Source organism: Procambarus clarkii, chromosome 61 (assembly GCF_040958095.1).
Source record: "Procambarus clarkii isolate CNS0578487 chromosome 61, FALCON_Pclarkii_2.0, whole genome shotgun sequence".
NCBI lineage: Eukaryota > Metazoa > Arthropoda > Malacostraca > Decapoda > Cambaridae > Procambarus > Procambarus clarkii.
This window is the reverse complement of record NC_091210.1, coordinates 515,042-537,425: the sequence shown is the minus strand read 5'-3', so window position 1 is coordinate 537,425 and position 22,384 is coordinate 515,042. Positions and strand designations below refer to the sequence as shown.

At 43.2% G+C, this 22,384-nt stretch overlaps 3 protein-coding genes across 3 annotated transcripts; 2 read left to right on the top strand and 1 right to left on the bottom strand.

Annotated features, from left to right (window-relative positions):
• Positions 1–1,365: 1,365 nt before the first annotated feature.
• On the top strand, positions 1,366–2,448 carry LOC138354058 (golgin subfamily A member 6-like protein 2). The gene is made up of 2 exons (XM_069307771.1): positions 1,366–2,149; positions 2,327–2,448. The coding sequence occupies exons 1-2, from the start codon at positions 1,366–1,368 to the stop codon at positions 2,446–2,448; spliced, it is 906 nt and encodes a 301-aa protein (XP_069163872.1).
• A 1,020-nt stretch (positions 2,449–3,468) lies between these two features.
• Positions 3,469–5,418, top strand: LOC138354057 (serine-aspartate repeat-containing protein I-like). Its single transcript, XM_069307770.1, has 3 exons — positions 3,469–3,784; positions 4,193–4,911; positions 5,401–5,418. Exons 1-3 carry the CDS (start codon positions 3,469–3,471, stop codon positions 5,416–5,418), a joined length of 1,053 nt encoding a protein of 350 aa, XP_069163871.1.
• Positions 5,419–5,990: 572 nt separating this feature from the next.
• On the bottom strand, positions 5,991–7,497 carry LOC138354056 (serine-aspartate repeat-containing protein I-like). The gene is made up of 2 exons (XM_069307769.1): positions 6,199–7,497; positions 5,991–5,996 (listed from the first exon to the last, which is right to left on the bottom strand). Exons 1-2 carry the CDS (start codon positions 7,495–7,497, stop codon positions 5,991–5,993), a joined length of 1,305 nt encoding a protein of 434 aa, XP_069163870.1.
• Between the last annotated feature and the right edge of the window lie 14,887 nt (positions 7,498–22,384).

The following is a 22,384-nucleotide window of genomic DNA, read 5'->3' as shown; positions in this document are numbered from 1 at the left end:
TATGTGTATTGTAGGTTTTATTTGTTCATTAAAAAAGAACTAACGATGAAAATAAATAATGTTTTTAATTTACCGGTGGGGGGATATCTATAATACTGAATGAATGAATGAATTATGTCTTTTCTGATGTTTGCTCTTTCCTATGAAAAAACAAAACAAAACAAATATTTGATAATGTTCTTTCCTCTAAAATTAAAACATAAATACTTGTTTCTATATGTTTGGATGACAAAAAAAACATGAAATAATAATACGTTGTTGTTTGCAGATCTGAATAATAAGCAAACTCCCGATCTTAATAATTAAACTATCCAGTGTTTAGAAATAAAAATGGAACTTGCATATATTTTTTTCTGTCAATTATCTGAGTTTCCCCATAGACGAAAACGGGACTGGACCGCCCGTGAAGATGTTTTCTGTGAAACGGAATATAGAGAAAATGGGGACAATAATCTGGAGTAACTGATGAAAAAATATAACTCGAGTCTTTCTCATTTTATTTTTTACCTGATTATTGAAACCTTACCAAATGTAAAGACAAAACCCTTTATTTCAGATACACTTCTCAGCAGGAATTAAAAAAACCCAGATATATTGTATTTACATAAAAAAAAAAACACGCACACGCACACATATACTAGCGCCATTAAATACTCCAAAAACGTTTATACGCCTTTCACCAGTGTATTTTTTGGTTTCCAACTATTGAACATTCATCCTCGGTACCTCTCATAAGTAGAGACCCCCTTCTTGAGGCCCTAGACTCATCTTAAAGCAAGGCGACAAAAAGTAAAAAAAAACAGGTTAGGATAGGGCACCAGTTCCTCAGGTACACCATGGGTGGTGGTCCCCCCGGGACCCCAGGGGGGACCACCACCCCACCACTGCCAGCCAGCCAGGAGCGCGCTGACTGTGCCCTAACCTAACCACCTAAAACAAGAGGGATGGACGATCTGGCTGACAGGGTCAAGTCGGCATGGAAGTGCCCAACCGTTTCTGAAATTTTTTTACCTCAATCTGTCTCCTTATTCACTACTGACATCATGGCTGCTGGTGACGATGCAATGGCTGGTGGTGACGCCATTGCTAGTATTGACGATGCCATGGCTGGTGGTGACGATGCAATGGCTGGTGGTGAAGATGCCATGGCTGGTGGTGACGATGCCGTGGCTGGAGGTGACGCTATGGCTGGTTAGGGCTCCATTGCCAGTGGTGACTCCATGGCAGGTGATGATGGCATGGCTGGAGATGACGCAATGGCTGGTGGTGATGCTTTGGCTGGTGATGACGCCATGGCTGGTGGTGACGCCCATGGCTGGTGGTGATACCATAGCTGGTGGTGATGTCATTGCTGGTGAGGACGCCATGGCTGGTGATGACGTTATTGCTGGTGGTGACGCCATGGCTGGTGGTGACGCCATAGCTGGTGATGACGCCATGGCTGATGGTGACGCCATGGCTTGCAGTGACGCCATTGCTGGTGATAACGCCATGGTTGGTGGAGACGCCATTGCTGGTGATGATGCCATGGCTGGTGGTGATGCCATGGCTGGTAGTGACGCCATTGCTGGTGATGACGCCATGGCGGGTAATGATGCAATGGTTGGTGGTGATGCCATTGCTGGTAGGGACGCTATTGCTGGTGTTGACGCCATGACTGGTAGTGTCGCCATGATTGGTGATGATGCAATGGCTGTTGGTGACGCTATGGCTGGTGGTGTCGCCATGGCTTGTCGTGTCACCATTGCTGGTGGTGTCGCCATGGCGGATGATGAAGCCATGGATGGTGGTGATGTCATTGCTGGTGATGACGCCATGGCTGGTGGTGATGTCATTGCTGTTGATGACGCCAGGGCTGGTAGTGACAAAATTGCTAGTGATGACGCCATAGCGGGTGATGATGCAATGGCTGGTGGTGATGCCATTGCTGGTAGGGACGCTATTACTGGTGTTGACGACATGACTGGTAGTGACGCAATTGCTGGTGATGACGCCATGGCTGGTGATTACGCTATAGCTGGTGGTGTCGCTTTGGCTGGTGATGACGCCATGGATGGTAGTGACGCCATTGCTGTCGATGATGCAATGGCTTATAGTGACGTGAAGGCTGGTGGTGACGCCATTGCTGGTGGTGACGCCATTGCTGGTGGTGACGCAATGGCTGGTGGTGACGCCATTGCTGGTGGTGACGCCATTGCTGGTGATGATGCCATGGCTGGTAGTGATGCCATGGCTGGTGATGACGCCATTTGTGGTGGTGACGCCATGGCTGGTGATGATGCCAAGGGTGGAGGTGACGCCATGGTTGGTAGTGACGGCATGGCAGGTGGTGACGCCATTGCTGGTGGTGACGCCATTGCTGGTGGTGACGCCACTGCTGGTGGTGACGCATTGACTGGTGATTACATCATCGCTGGTGGTGACGCTATTGCTGAGGTGACGCCATGACTGGTAGTGACGTAATTGCTTTTGATGACGCTATGGCTCGTGATAATGAATTGGCTGATAGTGACGCCATGGCTGGTGGTGACGTCATTGCTGGTGATGACGCCATTGCTGGTGGTGACACAACATCTTGTGGTGATGCCATGGCTGGTGGTGACGCCATGGCTGGTGGTGACGCCATTGCTGGTGTTGACGCTACGGCTGGTGGTGATGTCATTGCTAGTGGTGACGCCTTGGCTGGTACTGACGCCATTGCTGGTGATGACGCCATGGCTGGTAGTGACGCCCATGGCAGGTGGTGATGCCATGCCAGGTGGTGACAGAATAGTTGTTGGTGACACCATGGCTGGTGGTGATGCCATTGCTGGTGGTGACGCCATGGCTGGTAGTGACGCCATAGCTGGTGGTGATGCCATGGCTGGTGGTAACGCAATTGCTAGTGTTGACGCCATTGCTGGTGATGATGCCATAGCTGGTGGTGACGCAATGGATGGTAGTGACGCAATTGCTGGTGGTGACGCCATTTCGGGTGTTGACGCCATTGCTGGTGGTGATTCCATGGGTGGTGATGCAATGGCTGGTGGTGATGCCGTTGCTGGTGGGGGCGCTATGCTGGTGGTGATGCCGTATCTGGTGATGATGCAATGGCTGATAGTGACGCCATGGCTGGTGGTGACGCCATGGCTGGTGATGACCCCGTTGCTGGTGGTGACGCTATAGCTTGTGGTGATGCCATGGCTGGTGGTGACGCCATAGCTGGTGGTGATGCCATGGCTGGTAGTGACGCCATTGCTGGTGATGACGCCATGGCTGGCGATGATGCAATGGATTTTGGTGACGCCATTGCTGGTGTTGACGCCATGGCTGGTGGTGATGTCATTGCTGGTGGTTACGCCATGGCTGGTAGTGACGCCATTGCTTGTGATGACGCCATGGCGGGTGATGATGTAATGGCTGAAAGAGATGCCATGGCTGGTGGTGACGCCATTCCTGGTGATGACCATATGGCTGGTGAGTGACGGAATGGCTGGTGGTGACGCCATTGCTGGTGATGACGCCATGACTAGTGGTGATGCCATAGGTGGTGATGACGCCATTGCTGGTGGTGACATCATTGCTGGTGATGATGCCATGGTTAGTGGTGACGCAATGGCTAGTGATGACGCCATTGTTGGGGGTGATGTCATGGCTGGTGGTGACGTAATGGCTGGTGTTGATGCCATGGCTGGTGGTGATGCCATGGCTGGTGATGACGCCATGGCTGGTAGTGACGCCATGGCAGGTGGTGACGCAATAGTTGGTGGTGACGCCATTGCTGGTGGTGATGCCATGGCTGGTGGTAACGCAATTGCTGGTGGTGACGCCATTGCTGGTGATGACGCCATGGCTGGTGGTGACGCCATGGCTGGTGGTGATGCCATGGCTGGTGGTAACGCAATTGCTGGTGGTGACGCCATGGCTGGTGGTGACGCCATGGCTGGTGGTGATGCCATGGCTGGTGGTAATGCCATTGCTGGTGGTGACGCCATTGCTGGTGGTGACGCCATGGCTGGTGGTGACGCCATGGCTGGTGTTGACGCCATGGCTGGTGGTGATGCCATGGCTGGTGGTAACGCAATTGCTGGTGGTGACGCCATTGCTGGTGATGACGCCATGGCTGGTGGTGACGCCATGGCTGGTAGTGACGCAATTGCTGGTGGTGACGCCATTTCTGGTGGTGACGCTATGACTGATGATGATGCAATAGCTGGTGATGACGCCATGGCTGGTGGTGACGCCATGGCTTGTGATGACGCCATGGCTGGTAGTGACCCTATGGCTGGTGGTGATGCCATGGCTAGAGGTGACGCCATGACTGGTGTTAACGCCATTGCTGGTGGTGAGGCCATAGCTAGTGGTGATGCCATGGCTGGTAGTGACGCTATGGCTGGTGGTGATGCCATGGCTGGTGGTAACGCAATTGCTGGTGGTGACGCCATTGCTGGTGATGACGCCATGGCTGGTGGTGACGCCATAGCTTGTAGTGACGCAATTGCTTGTGGTGACGCCATTGCTGGTGGTGACGCCATTGCTGGTGATGACGCCATTTCTGGTGGTGACGCCATAGCTTGTAGTGACGCAGTTGCTGGTGGTGACGCCATTGCTGGTGGTGACGCCATTGCTGGTGATGACGCCATTTCTGGTGGTGACGCCATAGCTTGTAGTGACGCAATTGCTGGTGGTGACGCAATTACAGGGGGTGACGCTATGTCTGGTGGTGACGTCATTGCTGGGGATGATGCCATAGCTGGTGGTGATGCAATGGCTGGTGATGACGCTATGTCTGATAGTGACGCGATGGCTGGTGGTGACGCCATTGTTGGTGGTGATGCCTTGGCTGGTGGTGACGCCATAGCTGGTGTTGATGCCATGGCTGGTGGTGATGCCATGGCTGGTGTTGACGCCATGGCTGGTAGTAACACCATGGCTGGTGGTGATGCCATGGCTGGTGGTGACGCCATTGTTGGTGGTGATGCCATGGCTGGTGGTGACGCCATGGCTGATGTTGATGCCATGGCTGGTGGTGACGCCATGGCTGATGTTGATGCCATGGCTGGTGGTGACGCCATTATTGGTGGTGATGCCATGCAACCCGTTCTAGCAAATTCGTAAAGTCAATATTGACTTATTAAATAAGTGCATAGGTGACATACTAAACATAATAGATACCCTTAAAAAGCTTCATAGAAAACACCGACCTTACCTAATCTTGCTAGTATCTTAAGATAAGCATCTTATAGCTTCGTAAGTACAATTGTTACTTAACCTATTATAGGTATAGGTTAATTAATAATTGTAATTACGAAGCAATAAGATGCTTATCTTAAGATACTAACAAGGTTAGGTAAGGTCGGTGTTTTCTATAAAGCTTTTTAAGGGTATCTATTATGTTTTGTATATCACCTATGCACGTAGTTAATAAGTCAATATTGACTATAAGAATTTGCGAGAACGGGTTGCATGGCGTCATCACCAGTCATGGCGTCATATCCCGCCATGGCGACACCACCAGCAATGGCGACACCACCAGCCTTGCATCATCACCCGCCATGGCGTCATCACCAGCAACTGCGTCACCACCGGCCATGGCGTCACCACCAGCGATGACATCACCACCAGCCATGGCGTCACCACCAGCAATGGCGTCACCATCAGCCATTGCATTATCACCAGCCATGGCATCACCACTAGCCATGGCATCACCACCAGCAATAGCGCCATCACCAGCCATGGCGTCACCACCAGCCATGGCATCACCACCAGCCATGGCGTCATCACCAGCCATAGCGTCACCACCAGCCATGGCATCACCACTAACCATGGCGTCACCACCAGCCATGGCGTCACCATCAGCCATGGCATCACCACCTGCCATGGCGTCACCACCAGCCATAGCGTCACCACCAGCAATGGCGTCACCACCAGCCATGATGTAATCACCAGCCATGGCATCATCATCAGCAATGGCGTCACCACCAGCCTTCGCGTCACTATCAGCCATTGCATCATCGCTAGCAATGGCGTCACTACCAGCCATGGCATCACCACCAGCCATGGCATCACCACCAGCCAGTGTCACCACCAGCCATGGCATCACCACCAGCCAATGGCATCACCACCAGCCATGGCATCACCACCAGCCATAGTGTCACCACCAGCCATGGCATCACCACCAGCCATAGTGTCACCACCAGCAATGGCGTCACCACCAGCCATTGCATCACCACCAGCCATGGCGTCACCACCAGCAATGGCATCACCACCGTCCATAGTGTCACCACCAGCCATGATGTAATCACCAGCCTTCGCGTCACCACCAGCCATGGCGTCACCACCAGCAATTGCGTCACTACCAGCCATGGCGTCACCACCAGCCATGGCGTCATCACCAGCAATGGCGTAACCACCAGCAATTGCGTTACCACCTGCAATGGCGTCACTACCAGCCATGGCGTCATCACCAGCCATGGCATCACCATCAGCCATGGCATCACCACCAGCCATGGCGTCACCACCAGCCTTGGCGTCACCACCAGCCATGGCATCACCACCAGCCATGGAGTCACCACCAGCTATTGCGTCACCACCTGCCATGGCGTCACTACCAGCCATGGCGTCATCACCAGCCATGGCATCACCACCAGCCATTGCGTCACAACCAGCCATGGCATTATCGCCAGCAATGGCGTCACGACCAGCCATGGCATCACCATCAGCCATGACTTCATCACCAGCCATGGCATCACCACCAGCATTGGCGTCACCACCAGCCATGGCGTCACTTTCAGCCATTGCATCATCACCTGCCATGGCGTCATCACCATCAATGGCGTCACCACCGGCCGTGGCGTCAACACCAACAATGACATCACCACCTGCCATGGCGTCATAACCATCAATGACGTCACTATCAGCCATGGCGTCAACACCAGCAATGACATCACCAACAGCCATGGCGTCACCAACAGCCATTGCACCATCACCAGCCAAGGCATCATCACCAGCAATGGCGTCACCACCGGCCATGGCATAACCACCAGCCATGGCATCACCAAAAGCCATTGCGTCACCACCAGCAATGACATCACCACTAGCCATGGCGTCATCAAAACCAATAGCGTCACTACCAGTCATAACGTCACCACCAGCAATGACATCACCACAAGCCATGGCATCACCACCAGCAATGGCATCACCAACAGCCATTGCATCATCACCAGCCATTGCGTCATCACCAGCAATGGCGTCACCACCAGCCATGGCATCACTACCAGCCATGGCGTCACCACCAGCCATGGCATCACCACTAGCCAAGGCGTCACCACCAGCAATGGCCTTATCACCAGGCATGGCGTCACCACCAGCCATAGTGTCACTACCAGCCATGGCGTCATTACCAGCCATGGCGTCACCACCAGCCATTGCATCACCACCAGCCATGGCGTCACCACCAGCCATGGAGTCATCACCTGCCATAGCGTCACCACCAGCCATGATGTAATCACGAGTCATGGCGTCACCACCAGCAATGGCGTCACCACCAGCAATGGCGTCACCACCAGCAATGGCGTCACCACCAGCAATGGCGTCACCACCAGCAATGGCGTCATAAGAACATAAGAACATAAGAACAAAGGTAACTGCAGAAGGCCTATTGGCCCATACGAGGCAGCTCCTATTCTAAAACCACCCAATCCCACTCATATACTTGTCCAACCCGCGCTTGAAGGAAGTGAAAGACAGGGGCCTTAAGAAGACTTTGATAGTGAAAGACAGGGGCCTTAAGAAGACTTTGATAAAGCCGCCTTCAAACGCCATAGCAACTTCTAATTCATTTGACGTTTTGGAGGACGAGTGCTGTGGAGAGACTGTGGATCGCGCAAAAGGGAAAGCAACGAAGAGAAAGGAAGCGCAGGCCCCTCAGAAAGTAAAGGAAGTACCTAAGCAAACATTAGTTGTGGGAGATTCCCAGATAAGGTATTTGGATAGAACGTTTTGTGCTAGAGATAGGGGGAACAGGTTAAGGGTTTGCTATCCCGGAGCTGGCATTGGTGATATTATAAACAACATGAATGATATTATGGCTGGTAATGGGAACAATCCCATTATTTGCATTAGCGTGGGAGGAAATGATGTTGGTCGAGTTAGGAGTGAGGAACTGATTCAGAGGTATAAAACAGCCATAGAGCTAGTTAGGAGCAAGGGAGGAATCCCGATCATATGTGGCATTCTTCCAAGAAAGGGAGTGGGAAATGAATGGATATCGAGGGCACTTGGTGTCAATTGCCGGCTGGAAAGATATTGCAAATCAAATGCAATATCTTTCATAGACAACTGGGAACACTTCTATGGAAGAAATGAAATGTATGCTCGTGATGGGGTGCATCTATCGAGAGCTGGGGTTGTTGCTGTTGCGAACTCGTTAGAAGAAGTGGTTAGAGGTGTTTGTTTGGGTTTAAACTGTTAGTAGATAGAGGTATGGGAATTGATTTGGAGGAAGGAGGTAATAAAAGTATGTGTTTGTGGGAGAAAGGAATTGGCAAAACGATCAGGGAAAGAGAAGGTCCGCAAAATAACAATTCACTTAGGGTATATTACACTAACAGTAGAAGTCTAAGAAATAAAATTAACGAATTAAATGCTCTTGTCTGCACAGAAAAAATAGATATTATTGCACTTACCGAAACGTGGATGAATGTAGAAAATAGAGAACTATTAGCTGAATATCAAATATATGGATTTAAACTATTTCACACAGATAGATATATTAGACGAGGAGGTGGAGTAGCCATATATGTTAGGGACAATTTGAAATGTAGTCTCAAAGACGGAATCAAAACAGAGCCACACACAGAAACTATTTGGGTTGAATTAAACGAAAAAGCTAATAATATTATAATAGGAGTAATATATAGGCCACCAAATTTAGACAGAATGGAAGCAAAGCATCTATGGGATGAAATATCTAGAGCATCTAGATCTAACAGTATTTATGTCATGGGTGACTTTAATTTTAGCGGAATAAACTGGTTGAACAAAACAGGGAATAGTGAAGCTGAAGATTTTCTAGAATTAATTGACGATTGCTTTCTTACGCAACACATTAAGGAACCAACACGGGAAAATAATATTTTAGATTTAGTGTTAACTAACAGGGAAACGCAAATTAATGACATCGAAATAGGGAGTGAGCTAGGGAGCAGTGATCACAAAGAAATCAGATTTAGCATAGAACGGAATAGACCAGTAGGAGAAAATTCTGTTAAAGTGCCAGATTTTCGAAAAGCTGATTTTAATAGCCTAAGAAATTTTTTGGGTCAAATTGATTGGAAAGTCTTGGGTATGGGGTGGGGGCCGGTCTTGGAGCGAGACATGAACCCTGCGATAGGTGACATAAATGGGGATTTCGATGTGGATTCAATATATAACTTATTTAAGAATATTCTAAACAAAGCACAGGAACGTAGTATACCATACAAATTGAATAGATCGAATACTAATGACCCAAAGTGGATAACAAAGAATTTGAAGAACCTTATAGGTAAAAAGAGAGCTTGGTACAAAAGGATTAAAAATGGGGAGGTCACTTTAGAACAGGAATTCGTACAACTGGTTAGAAATGTTAAAAAAGAGATAAGGAAAGCAAAAAGAAACTATGAAGTTCGCATAGCAGGGCAAGCAAAGACAAATCCTAAAGGGTTTTTTCAGTTATATCGTACCAAGACTAGGGAAAGGATAGGTCCATTAAAAACTGAGACAGGTCAAATAACAGATAGTGATGAAGAGATGAGTAGTATTTTTAATAAATATTTTGTATCTGTATTTACTAAAGAGGAACTTAACAATATGCCTTCAGCCGAACAAGTCTATGTGGGTGGGGACGAGGACAGGTTGACGAGTTTAGCAGTTACCAGGGAGGATGTTCTTAAACAAATAGTAAAACTCAAACCAAAGAAATCCCCAGGGCCGGATGAAGTGTTTGCCAGGGTGCTTAAAGAATGCAAAGAGGAGCTTTGTGACCCACTGTCAACCATATTTAATAAATCAATAGAGACAGGCAGAGTGCCAGAGTTTTGGAAAGTTGCTAATGTGATACCAGTTTTTAAGAAAGGAGATAGATCACTTGCGTCTAACTATCGACCAATTAGCCTAACGTCTATTGTGGGAAAGTTACTCGAATCTATAATAGCAAATAAAATTCGTCTTCATCTAGAAAAACATAAATTATTAATTGAGTCGCAACATGGTTTTATAAATGGCCGTTCATGTTTAACAAATTTATTATCTTTTTATTCTAGCATTGTTGAGGCAGTTGATAGTGGTAAGGACTGCGATGTTGTATACCTTGACTTTAGCAAAGCTTTTGATACAGTGCCACATGAAAGACTGATTAAAAAGATAGAGTCTCATGGTATTGGGGGTGCTATATTAAGCTGGATTAGGGCATGGCTATACCAAAGGAAACAGAGAGTTAGTATAAATGGAATCAAGTCAGAGTGGGAAAATGTTGTAAGTGGAGTGCCTCAAGGCTCTGTCCTGGGACCTCTGTTGTTTATAATATATATAAATGATTTAGATTCAGGTTTGAGTAGCAACATTTGCAAATTTGCCGATGATACGAAAATCGGTAGGGAAATTAATTCGGAGGAGGACTCACTATCACTTCAAGTTGATCTAGATAGGGTTTTGAAATGGTCAAAGGATTGGCAGATGCAGTTTAATGCTGATAAATGTAAAGTTCTGAGGTTAGGTAATGATGATAGAGTTACAAGATACGAGCTAGATGGTGTTGTGATTGCGAAGTCGGATTGCGAAAGGGATCTGGGAGTTATGATTAGTAAGAATTTAAAACAAAAGGATCAATGCATAAATGTTCGTAATAAGGCAAATCGGACACTTGGATTTATTAATCGCAGCGTTAGTAACAAGACACCTGGTGTGGTTCTCAAGCTATATCTTGCTCTAGTTAGGCCCCATTTAGATTATGCAGTTCAGTTTTGGTCGCCATATTATAGAATGGATATAAATTCACTTGAACGTGTCCAGCGTAGGATGACTAAGTTAATTCCCCAAATTAGAAATCTTTCATATGAAGAAAGATTAACAAAGCTTAAGTTGCATTCACTGGAAAGGCGAAGAGTTAGGGGTGACATGATAGAGGTTTACAAGTGGATGAATGGACATAACCGGGGGGATATTAATAGGGTATTAAAAGTATCAACACAGGACAGAACACGAAACAATGGGTATAAATTGGATAAGTTTAGATTTAGGAAAGACTTGGGTAAATACTGGTTCAGTAACAGGGTTGTTGATTTGTGGAACCAATTGCCGCGTAACGTGCTGGAGGTGGGGTCCCTCGATTGTTTCAAGCACGGGTTGGACAAGTATATGAGTGGGATTGGGTGGTTATAGAATAGGAGCTGCCTCGTATGGGCCAACAGGCCTTCTGCAGTTGCCTTTGTTCTTATGTTCTTATGTTCTTATGTTGAAACAATCGAGGGACACCACCTCCACCACGTTACGCGGCAATTGGTTCCACAAATCAACAACCCTGTTACTGAACCAGTATTTACCCAAGTCTTTCCTAAATCTAAACTTATCCAATTTATACCCATTGTTTATGGGTATTCTTTGTGGATAACAAAGAATTTGAAGAACCTTATAGGTAAAAAGAGAGCTTGGTACAAAAGGATTAAAAATGGGGAGGTCACTTTAGAACAGGAATTCGTACAACTGGTTAGAAATGTTAAAAAAGAGATAAGGAAAGCAAAAAGGAACTATGAAGTTCGCATAGCAGGGCAAGCAAAGACAAATCCTAAAGGGTTTTTTCAGTTATATCGTACTAAGACTAGGGTAAGGATAGGTCCATTAAAAACTGAGACAGGTCAAATAACAGATAGTGATGAAGAGATGAGTAGTATTTTTAATAAATATTTTGTATCTGTATTTACTAAAGAGGAACTTAACAATATGCCTTCAGCCGAACAAGTCTATGTGGGTGGGGACGAGGACAGGTTGACGAGTTTAGCAGTTACCAGGGAGGATGTTCTTAAACAAATAGTAAAACTCAAACCAAACAAATCCCCAGGGCCGGATGAAGTGTTTGCTAGGGTGCTTAAAGAATGCAAAGAGGAGCTTTGTGACCCACTGTCAACCATATTTAATAAATCAATAGAGTCAGGCAGAGTGCCAGAGTTTTGGAAAGTTGCTAATGTGATACCAGTTTTTAAGAAAGGAGATAGATCACTTGCGTCTAACTATCGACCAATTAGCCTAACGTCTATTGTGGGAAAGTTACTCGAATCTATAATAGCAAATAAAATTCGTCTTCATCTTGAAAAACATAAATTAATAATTGAGTCGCAACATGGTTTTATAAATGGCCGTTCATGTTTAACAAATTTGTTATCTTTTTATTCTAGCATTGTTGAGGCAGTTGATAGTGGTAAGGATTGCGATGTTGTATACCTTGACTTTAGCAAAGCTTTTGATACAGTGCCACATGAAAGACTGATTAAAAAAATAGAGTCTCATGGTATTGGGGGTGCTATATTAAGCTGGATTAGGGCATGGCTATACCAAAGGAAACAGAGAGTTAGTATAAATGGAATCAAGTCAGAGTGGGAAAATGTTGTAAGTGGAGTGCCTCAAGGCTCTGTCCTGGGACCTCTGTTGTTTATAATATATATAAATGATTTAGATTCAGGTTTGAGTAGCAACATTTGCAAATTTGCCGATGATACGAAAATCGGTAGGGAAATTAATTCGGAGGAGGACTCACTATCACTTCAAGTTGATCTAGATAGGGTTTTGAAATGGTCAAAGGATTGGCAGATGCAGTTTAATGCTGATAAATGTAAAGTTCTGAGGTTAGGTAATGATGATAGAGTTACAAGATACGAGCTAGATGGTGTTGTGATTGCGAAGTCGGATTGCGAAAGGGATCTGGGAGTTATGATTAGTAAGAATTTAAAACAAAAGGATCAATGCATAAATGTTCGTAATAAGGCAAATCGGACACTTGGATTTATTAATCGCAGCGTTAGTAACAAGACACCTGGTGTGGTTCTCAAGCTATATCTTGCTCTAGTTAGGCCCCATTTAGATTATGCAGTTCAGTTTTGGTCGCCATATTATAGAATGGATATAAATTCACTTGAACGTGTCCAGCGTAGGATGACTAAGTTAATTCCCCAAATTAGAAATCTTTCATATGAAGAAAGATTAACAAAGCTTAAGTTGCATTCACTGGAAAGGCGAAGAGTTAGGGGTGACATGATAGAGGTTTACAAGTGGATGAATGGACATAACCGGGGGGATATTAATAGGGTATTAAAAGTATCAACACAGGACAGAACACGAAACAATGGATATAAATTGGATAAGTTTAGATTTAGGAAAGACTTGGGTAAATACTGGTTCAGTAACAGGGTTGTTGATTTGTGGAACCAATTGCCGCGTAACATTGTGGAGGTGGGGTCCCTCGCTTGTTTCAAGCACGGGTTGGACAAGTATATGAGTGGGATTGGGTGGTTATAGAATAGGAGCTGCCTCGTATGGGCCAATAGGCCTTCTGCAGTTACCTTTGTTCTTATGTTCTTATGTTCTTATGTTTCGTGTTCTGTCTTGTGTTGATATTTTTAATACCCTATTAATATCCCCCCTGTTGTGTCCATTCATCCACTTGTAAACCTCTATCATGTCACCCCTAACTCTTCGCCTTTCCAGTGAATGCAACTTAAGCTTTGTTAATCTTTCTTCATATGAAAGATTTCTAATTTGGGGAATTAACTTAGTCATCCTACGTTGGACACGTTCAAGTGAATTTATATCCATTCTATAATACAGCGACCAAAACTGAACTGCATAATCTAAATGGGGCCTAACCAGAGCAAGATATAGCTTAAGAACCATAAGAACATAAGAACATAAGAACAAAGGTAACTGCAGAAGGCCTATTGGCCCATACGAGGCAGCTCCTATTCTATAACCACCCAATCCCACTCATATACTTGTCCAACCCGTGCTTGAAACAATCGAGGGACCCCACCTCCACAATGTTACGCGGCAATTGGTTCCACAAATCAACAACCCTGTTACTGAACCAGTATTTACCCAAGTCTTTCCTAAATCTAAACTTATCCAATTTATATCCATTGTTTCGTGTTCTGTCCTGTGTTGATACTTTTAATACCCTATTAATATCCCCCCGGTTATGTCCATTCATCCACTTGTAAACCTCTATCATGTCACCCCTAACTCTTCGCCTTTCCAGTGAATGCAACTTAAGCTTTGTTAATTTTTCTTCATATGAAAGATTTCTAATTTGGGGAATTAACTTAGTCATCCTACGCTGGACACGTTCAAGTGAATTTATATCCATTCTATAATATGGCGACCAAAACTGACTGCATAATCTAAATGGGGCCTAACTAGAGCAAGATATAGCTTGAGAACCACACCAGGTGTCTTGTTACTAACGCTGCGATTAATAAATCCAAGTGTCCGATTTGCCTTATTACGAACATTTATGCATTGATCCTTTTGTTTTAAATTCTTACTAATCATAACTCCCAGATCCCTTTCGCAATCCGACTTCGCAATCACAACACCATCTAGCTCGTATCTTGTAACTCTATCATCATTACCTAACCTCAGAACTTTACATTTATCAGCATTAAACTGCATCTGCCAATCCTTTGACCATTTCAAAACCCTATCTAGATCAACTTGAAGTGATAGTGAGTCCTCCTCCGAATTAATTTCCCTACCGATTTTCGTATCATCGGCAAATTTGCAAATGTTGCTACTCAAACCTGAATCTAAATCATTTATATATATTATAAACAACAGAGGTCCCAGGACAGAGCCTTGAGGCACTCCACTTACAACATTTTCCCACTCTGACTTGATTCCATTTATACTAACTCTCTGTTTCCTTTGGTATAGCCATGCCCTAATCCAGCTTAATATAGCACCCCCAATACCATGAGACTCTATTTTTTTAATCAGTCTTTCATGTGGCACTGTATCAAAAGCTTTGCTAAAGTCAAGGTATACAACATCGCAATCCTTACCACTATCAACTGCCTCAACAATGCTAGAATAAAAAGATAACAAATTTGTTAAACATGAACGGCCATTTATAAAACCATGTTGCGACTCAATTATTAATTTATGTTTTTCAAGATGAAGACGAATTTTATTTGCTATTATAGATTCGAGTAACTTTCCCACAATAGACGTTAGGCTAATTGGTCGATAGTTAGACGCAAGTGATCTATCTCCTTTCTTAAAAACTGGTATCACATTAGCAACTTTCCAAAACTCTGGCACTCTGCCTGACTCTATTGATTTATTAAATATGGTTGACAGTGGGTCACAAAGCTCCTCTTTGCATTCTTTAAGCACCCTAGCAAACACTTCATCCGGCCCTGGGGATTTGTTTGGTTTGAGTTTTACTATTTGTTTAAGAACATCCTCCCTGGTAACTGCTAAACTCGTCAACCTGTCCTCGTCCCCACCCACATAGACTTGTTCGGCTGAAGGCATATTGTTAAGTTCCTCTTTAGTAAATACAGATACAAAATATTTATTAAAAATACTACTCATCTCTTCATCACTATCTGTTATTTGACCTGTCTCAGTTTTTAATGGACCTATCCTTTCCCTAGTCTTAGTACGATATAACTGAAAAAACCCTTTAGGATTTGTCTTTGCTTGCCCTGCTATGCGAACTTCATAGTTTCTTTTTGCTTTCCTTATCTCTTTTTTAACATTTCTAACCAGTTGTACGAATTCCTGTTCTAAAGTGACCTCCCCATTTTTAATCCTTTTGTACCAAGCTCTCTTTTTACCTATAAGGTTCTTCAAATTCTTTGTTATCCACTTTGGGTCATTAGTATACGATCTATTCAATTTGTATGGTATACTACGTTCCTGTGCTTTGTTTAGAATATTCTTAAATAAGTTATATATTGAATCCACATCGAAATCCCCATTTAAGTCACCTATCGCTGGGTTCATGTCTCGCTCCAAGACCGGCCCACACCCCATACCCAAGCCTTTCCAATCAATTTGACCCAAAAAATTTCTTAGGCTATTAAAATCAGCTTTTCGAAAATCTGGCACTTTAACAGAATTTTCTCCTACTGGTCTATTCCATTCTATGCTAAATCTGATTTCTTTGTGATCACTGCTCCCTAGCTCACTCCCTATTTCGATGTCATTAATTTGCGTTTCCCTGTTAGTTAACACTAAATCTAAAATATTATTTTCCCGTGTTGGTTCCTTAATGTGTTGCGTAAGAAAGCAATCGTCAATTAATTCTAGAAAATCTTCTGCTTCACTATTACCTGTTTTGTTCAACCAGTTTATTCCGCTAAAATTAAAGTCACCCATGACATAAATACTGTTAGATCTAGATGCTCTAGATATTTCATCCCATAGATGCTTTGCTTCCATTCTGTCTAAATTTGGTGGCCTATATATTACTCCTATTATAATATTATTAGCTTTTTCGTTTAATTCAATCCAAATAGTTTCTGTGTGTGGCTCTGTTTTGATTCCCTCTTTGAGACTTCAAACCAAACCAGGTGTCTTGTTACTAACGCTTCGATTAATAAATCCCAGTGTCCTATTCGCCTTATTACGAACATTCATGCATTGATCCTTTTGTTTTAAATTCTTACTAATCATAACTCCCAGATCCCTTTCGCAATCCGACTTCGCAATCTCAACACCATCTAGCTCGTATCTTGTAACTCTATCATTACCTAGTCTCAGAACTTTACATTTATCAGCATTAAACTGCATTTGCCAATCCTTTGACCATTTCAAAACCCTATCTAGATCAACTTGAAGTGATAGTGAGTCCTCCTCCGAATTAATTTCCCAACCGATTTTCGTATCATCGGCAAATTTGCAAATGTTGCTACTCAAACCTGAATCTAAATCATTTATATATATTATAAACAACAGAGGTCCCAGGACAGAGCCCTGAGGTACTTCACTAACAACATTATCCCACTCTGACTTAACCCCATTTATACTAACTCTCTGTTTCCTTTGGAATAGCCATGCCCTAATCCAAGTTAATACAGCACCCCCAATACCATGATCTTCTATTTTTTTAATTAGTCTTTCATGTGGCACTGTATCAAAAGCTTTGCTAAAGTCAAGGTACACAACATCACAATCCTTACCACTATCAACTGCCTCAACTATGCTGGAACAAAAAGTTAGCAAATTTGTTAAACAAGAACGGCCATTTGTAAAACCATGTTGCGAATCATTAATTTATGTCTTTCAAGAAGGAGACGAATTGTATTTGCAATTATTGATTCAAGTAACTTTCCCACAATAGACGTTAGGCTAATTGGCCGATAGTTTGACGCAAGTGATCTATCTCCTTTCTTAAAAATTGGTACCCCATTAGCTACCTTCCCTGACTCTGGCACTGCCTGACTCTATTGATTTATTAAATATGGTAGGCAGTGGCTCGGAAAGCTCCTCTTTGCATTCTTTAAGCACCCTGGCAAACACTTCATCCGGCCCTGGGGATTTGTTTGGTTTTAGTTTTTCTAATTGTTTAATTACATCCTCCCTGGTAACTGCTAAACTAGTCAACCTGTCCTCATCCCCACCCACATAGACTTGTTTGGCTGAAGGCATATTGTTAAGTTCTTCTTTAGTAAATACAGATATAAAATATTTGTTAAAAATATTACTCATCTCCTTGTCATTATCCGTTATTTGACCTGTCTCAGATTTTAATGGACCTATCCTTTCCCTAGTCTTAGTTCGATATAACTGAAAAAACCCTTTAGGATTTGACTTTGCTTGCTCTGCTATGCGAACTTCATAGTTTCTTTTTGCTTTCCTAATCTCTTTTTTAACATTTCTAACCAGTTGTATGAATTCCTGTTCTAACCTGACTTCCCCATTCTTAATCCTTTTGTACCAAGCTCTCATTTTACCTATAAGGTTCTTTAAATTATTTGTTATCCACTTTCGGTCATTAGTATTTGACCTATTCAATTTGTATGGTATACTAAGTTCCTGTGCTTTGTTTAGAATATTCTTAAATAAGTTATATATTAAATCCACATCGAAATCCCCTTTTACGTCACCTATCGCTGGGTTCATGTCTCGCTCTAAGACCGGCCCACACCCCATACCCAAGAGTTTCCAATCTATTTGACCCAAAAAATTTCTTAGGCTATTAAAATCAGCTTTTCGAAAATCTGGCACTTTAACAGAATTTTCTCCTACAGGTCTATTCCATTCTATGCTAAATCTGATTACTTTGTGATCACTGTTCCCTAGCTCACTCCCTATTTCGATGTCATTAATTTGTGTTTCCCTGTTAGTTAACACTAAATCTACAATGTTATTTTCCCGCGTTGGTTCCTTAATGTGTTGTGTAAGAAAGCAATCGTCAATTAATTCTAGAAAATCTTCTGCTTCACTATTCCCTGTTTTGTTCACCTAGTTTATTCCACTAAAATTAAAGTCACCCATGACATAAATACTGTTAGATCTAGATGCTCTAGATATTTCATTCCATAGATGCTTTGCTTCCATTCTGTCTAAATTTGGTGGCCTATATATTACTCCTATTATAATATTATTTGCTTTTTCGTTTAATTCTATCCAAATAGTTTCTGTGTGTGGCTCAGTTTTGATTCCCTCTTTGAGACTACATTTCAAATTGTCCCTAACATATATGGCTACTCCCCCTCCTCGTCTAATATATATATATCTGTATGAAATAGTTTAAATCCATTTATCTGATATTCAGCTAATAGTTCTCTATTTTCAACGTTCATCCACGTTTCGGTAAGTGCAATAATATCTATTTTTTTCTGTGCAGACAAGAGCATTTGATTCATTAATTTTATTTCTTAGACTTCTACTGTTAGTGTAATATATCCTAAGTGAATTGTTATTTTGAGGCCCTTTTCTTTCCCTGATCATTTTGCCAATTCTTTTCTCCCACGAACACATACTTTTATTACTTCTTTCCTCCAAATCAATTCCCATACCACTATCTACTAACAGTTTAAACCCAAACAAACACCTCTAACCACTGGTTCCAACGAGTTCGCAACAGCAACAACCCCAGCCCTCGATAGATGCACACCATCACGAGCATACATTTCATTTCTTCCATAGAAGCATTCCCAGTTGTCTATGAAAGATATTGCATTTGATTTGCAATATCTTTCCAGCCGGCAATTGACACCAAGTGCCCTCGACATCCATTCATTTCCTACTCCCTTTCTTGGAAGAATGCCACATATGATCGGGATTCCTCCCTTGCTCCTAACTAATTCAATGGCTGTCCTAAATCTCTGTATTAGTTCCTCACTCCTAACTCGCCCAACATCATTACCCCCTACTCTAATACAAATAATGGGTTTGTTCCCATTTCCCGTCATAATATCATTCATGTTTTCAACAATATCACCAATTCCAGCTCCCGGATAGCAAACTCTTAATCTGTTCCCCCTATCTCTGGCACAAAACGTTCTGTCTAAATACCTCACCTGGGAATCTCCCACAACCAAAATTCGCTTCGGTACCGCCCTAACTTTCTAAGTTAGCCATGGCGTCATCACCAGGCATGGCGTCACCACCAGCAATGGCGTCATCACCAGCCATGGAGTCATCACCAGCAACTGCGTCATTACCATGCCATGGCTGGTGATGACGCTATGGCTGGTAGTAACGCCATGGCTGGTGGTGAGCAGCATTTTTTTTTTGTTTTTTGCAGGGATATTCCAGCGCGGGCCCTAAGCCTCTGGCTGGCCCACAAGCAACACTTAGTGGGCCAGAGGCTTAGGGCCCGCGCAGGAATATATCTGCAAAAAAAAAAAAAAAAAAAAAAATACCAGCCATGGCGTCACTACCAGCCATTGCATCAACACCAGCCATGGCGTCACCACCAACAATGGCGTCACCACCAGCCATGGCATCACCATCAGCCATGGCGTCACCACCAGCCATGGCATCACCACCAACAATGGCGTCACCACCAGCCATGGCACAACCCGTTCTCGCAAATTTGTATAGTCAATATTGACTTATTAACTACGTGCATAGGTGATATACTAAACATAATAGATACCCTTAAAAAGCTTTATAGAAAACACCGACCTTACCTAACCTTGTTAGTATCTTAAGATAAGCATCTTATTGCTTCGTAATTACAATTATTAATTAACCTATACCTATAATAGGTTAAGTAACAATTGTACTTACGAAGCTATAAGATGCTTATCTTAAGATACTAACAAGGTTAGGTAAGGTCGGTGTTTTCTTTGAAGCTTTTTAAGGGTATCTATTATGTTTAGTATGTCACCTATGCATTTATTTAATAAGTCAATATTGACTTTACGAATTTGCGAGAACGGGTTGGAGAAAGACACAAGTCAGCCAAGTACAGGGAATTAAATCCCAGGTACAACTTCGTTCCAGTAGGGTCTGAGACCCTAGGCCCATGGGGAGAGAGTGCAAGAAGGTTTTTTAAGGATCTTGGTTCCAAGCTCATTGACACTACAAGATACCCTAGAGCGGCAGTTTTCTCTTTCAGAGCCTCAGTGTTGCGATCCAGAGGGTGAATGCCCACTGCATCCTCGATTCCTGCCCGGCGTCGGAGGAGTTCGAGGAAATCTACAGCCTGTAGGAAGCGAACTTTTTCTTGTGTCAACTCAATGTTCATTTTTTTGTATAAAATCAGATATGTAACTGTATAACCTTGCATAATAAAGTGTACACCATAAAAAAATGAGGGGTGGTAGAAGAACCGAACACTCATACGTATTCAGAGTTAAATGGCAAGTTTTTCTCTGAATGCTCTGTATTCCCTTCTTTGGTGGGTGTGGATCCCTATAACTGCACCAGAGGTGGTACCCCCTCTCTCTTATATATAATAAATATATATATATATATATATATATATATATATATATATATATATATATATATATATATATATATATATATATATATATATATATTTATATATTTATATATATATAAATATATAAATATATATATATATATATATATATATATATATATATATATATATATATATATATATATATATATATATATATATATATAAATAAATGTGTGAGGGTACCACCTCTGGTGCCAATGTGCGGACCCATAGCCTCGGAGAAAAAAATAAAAAGTATTCAGAGGAGACTTTGTGGTCTCCCACTGAACACTAATATTATCTTCTCCTACCACCCCCATTCTTTTGTATGTACACATATATATTTGCTTTATTTGAACCTTGTTACAAAAAAGGAGTTACATATAGGTTACAAAGATGGTTATCATAGGTTGTCGAGTTCCTCCAGCTCCTCAGATGGCGGGCAGAAACCCTGGATGCAGTGCGCATTTCCCCTCTGTATCGCCACACTGAGGTGCTGGAAAAGAAAGCTGGCAGCTCTAGGATCCCTTGTTGTTTCAATGAGCCTAGAACCCAGTTCCTTCAAAAAACTGGTAGCACTTTTACCCCAGGCACCGAGTGTCTCAGAAGCAATGGGAACAAAATTGTAGTGGTGATCCAGTTCTCTATACTTACGGGATTTGGCTGCTTCCCTGTGGGTGGCAGCGCCACCTGGTTGTGCAACACTGAGGTTAATGTAGGTGTTAGCCAGGGTTGATACGCACGTGTAGTCCCATACCAACTGCTTGCCATTCTTCCAGGGGTTCACTGTGATACCATCTGGGCGACCAATAAGAGCAGGGGTCTCCAAACTATGGCCCGCGGGCCACATCCGGCCCGCCACATAATTTCATCCGGCCCTCCAAACAAATCCCTGTGTGGTGGCCTTGAAAAAATAGTTATCGTACGAATGGCATCGCAGAATTATTCAAAGCTGGGGCTGCTGACTGGTGGCGCTCAACCCGAGTCAGTTTTCCTCTCTCTCGATAGTGTGACGCACAGATACTAATACTGGTAGGTATGTGTTGTGCATTACAACCAATCAGTTGTGTATAACTGTATATTGTGGGGATGGAGGGCGAGTGGGGCTTCGCTGCTTCCGTTTCAGGGAGCACAAACACTGTACAATATTCTTTTATCTGTACTTTGACAATGCCTTTATCTTAGTTATACAAAATAGCAATAATACTATTGTAGCCAAAAATATTGCATGTTTAAAATAGTTAAAATGGTAACCATTAAGTTTATCAACGAAAGCTGTTGCCATAATATTTACCACTTTATAATAATATGCTATGCTTTTTAACACCACATACAAGCTGTTTTTTTTCCTGTAGAATTTATTTCATTTATTTTACCCTTATGTTTTCAGATATGGAAAAGATAAAGAAAAAAAAAGTGGACAGTGAGTGCCGTCGGTTCAATGACGAA

Excerpts from the sequence above, each read along its gene's own strand:
- LOC138354058 (XM_069307771.1), top strand. The coding sequence starts at position 1,366 with ATGGCTGGTGATGACGTTATTGCTGGTGGTGACGCCATGGCTGGTGGT. Across the intron at positions 2,150-2,326 it reads TGGTGACGCCATTGCTGGTG|GTGGTGACGCCATTGCTGGT; the intron begins GTGACGCAATGG and ends ACGGCATGGCAG.
- LOC138354057 (XM_069307770.1), top strand. The coding sequence starts at position 3,469 with ATGGCTGGTGGTGACGCCATTGCTGGTGATGACGCCATGACTAGTGGT. Across the intron at positions 3,785-4,192 it reads TGGTGATGCCATGGCTGGTG|CTGGTGATGACGCCATGGCT; the intron begins GTAACGCAATTG and ends ATGATGCAATAG.
- LOC138354056 (XM_069307769.1), bottom strand. The coding sequence starts at position 7,497 with ATGACTCGTGATTACATCATGGCTGGTGGTGACGCTATGGCAGGTGAT.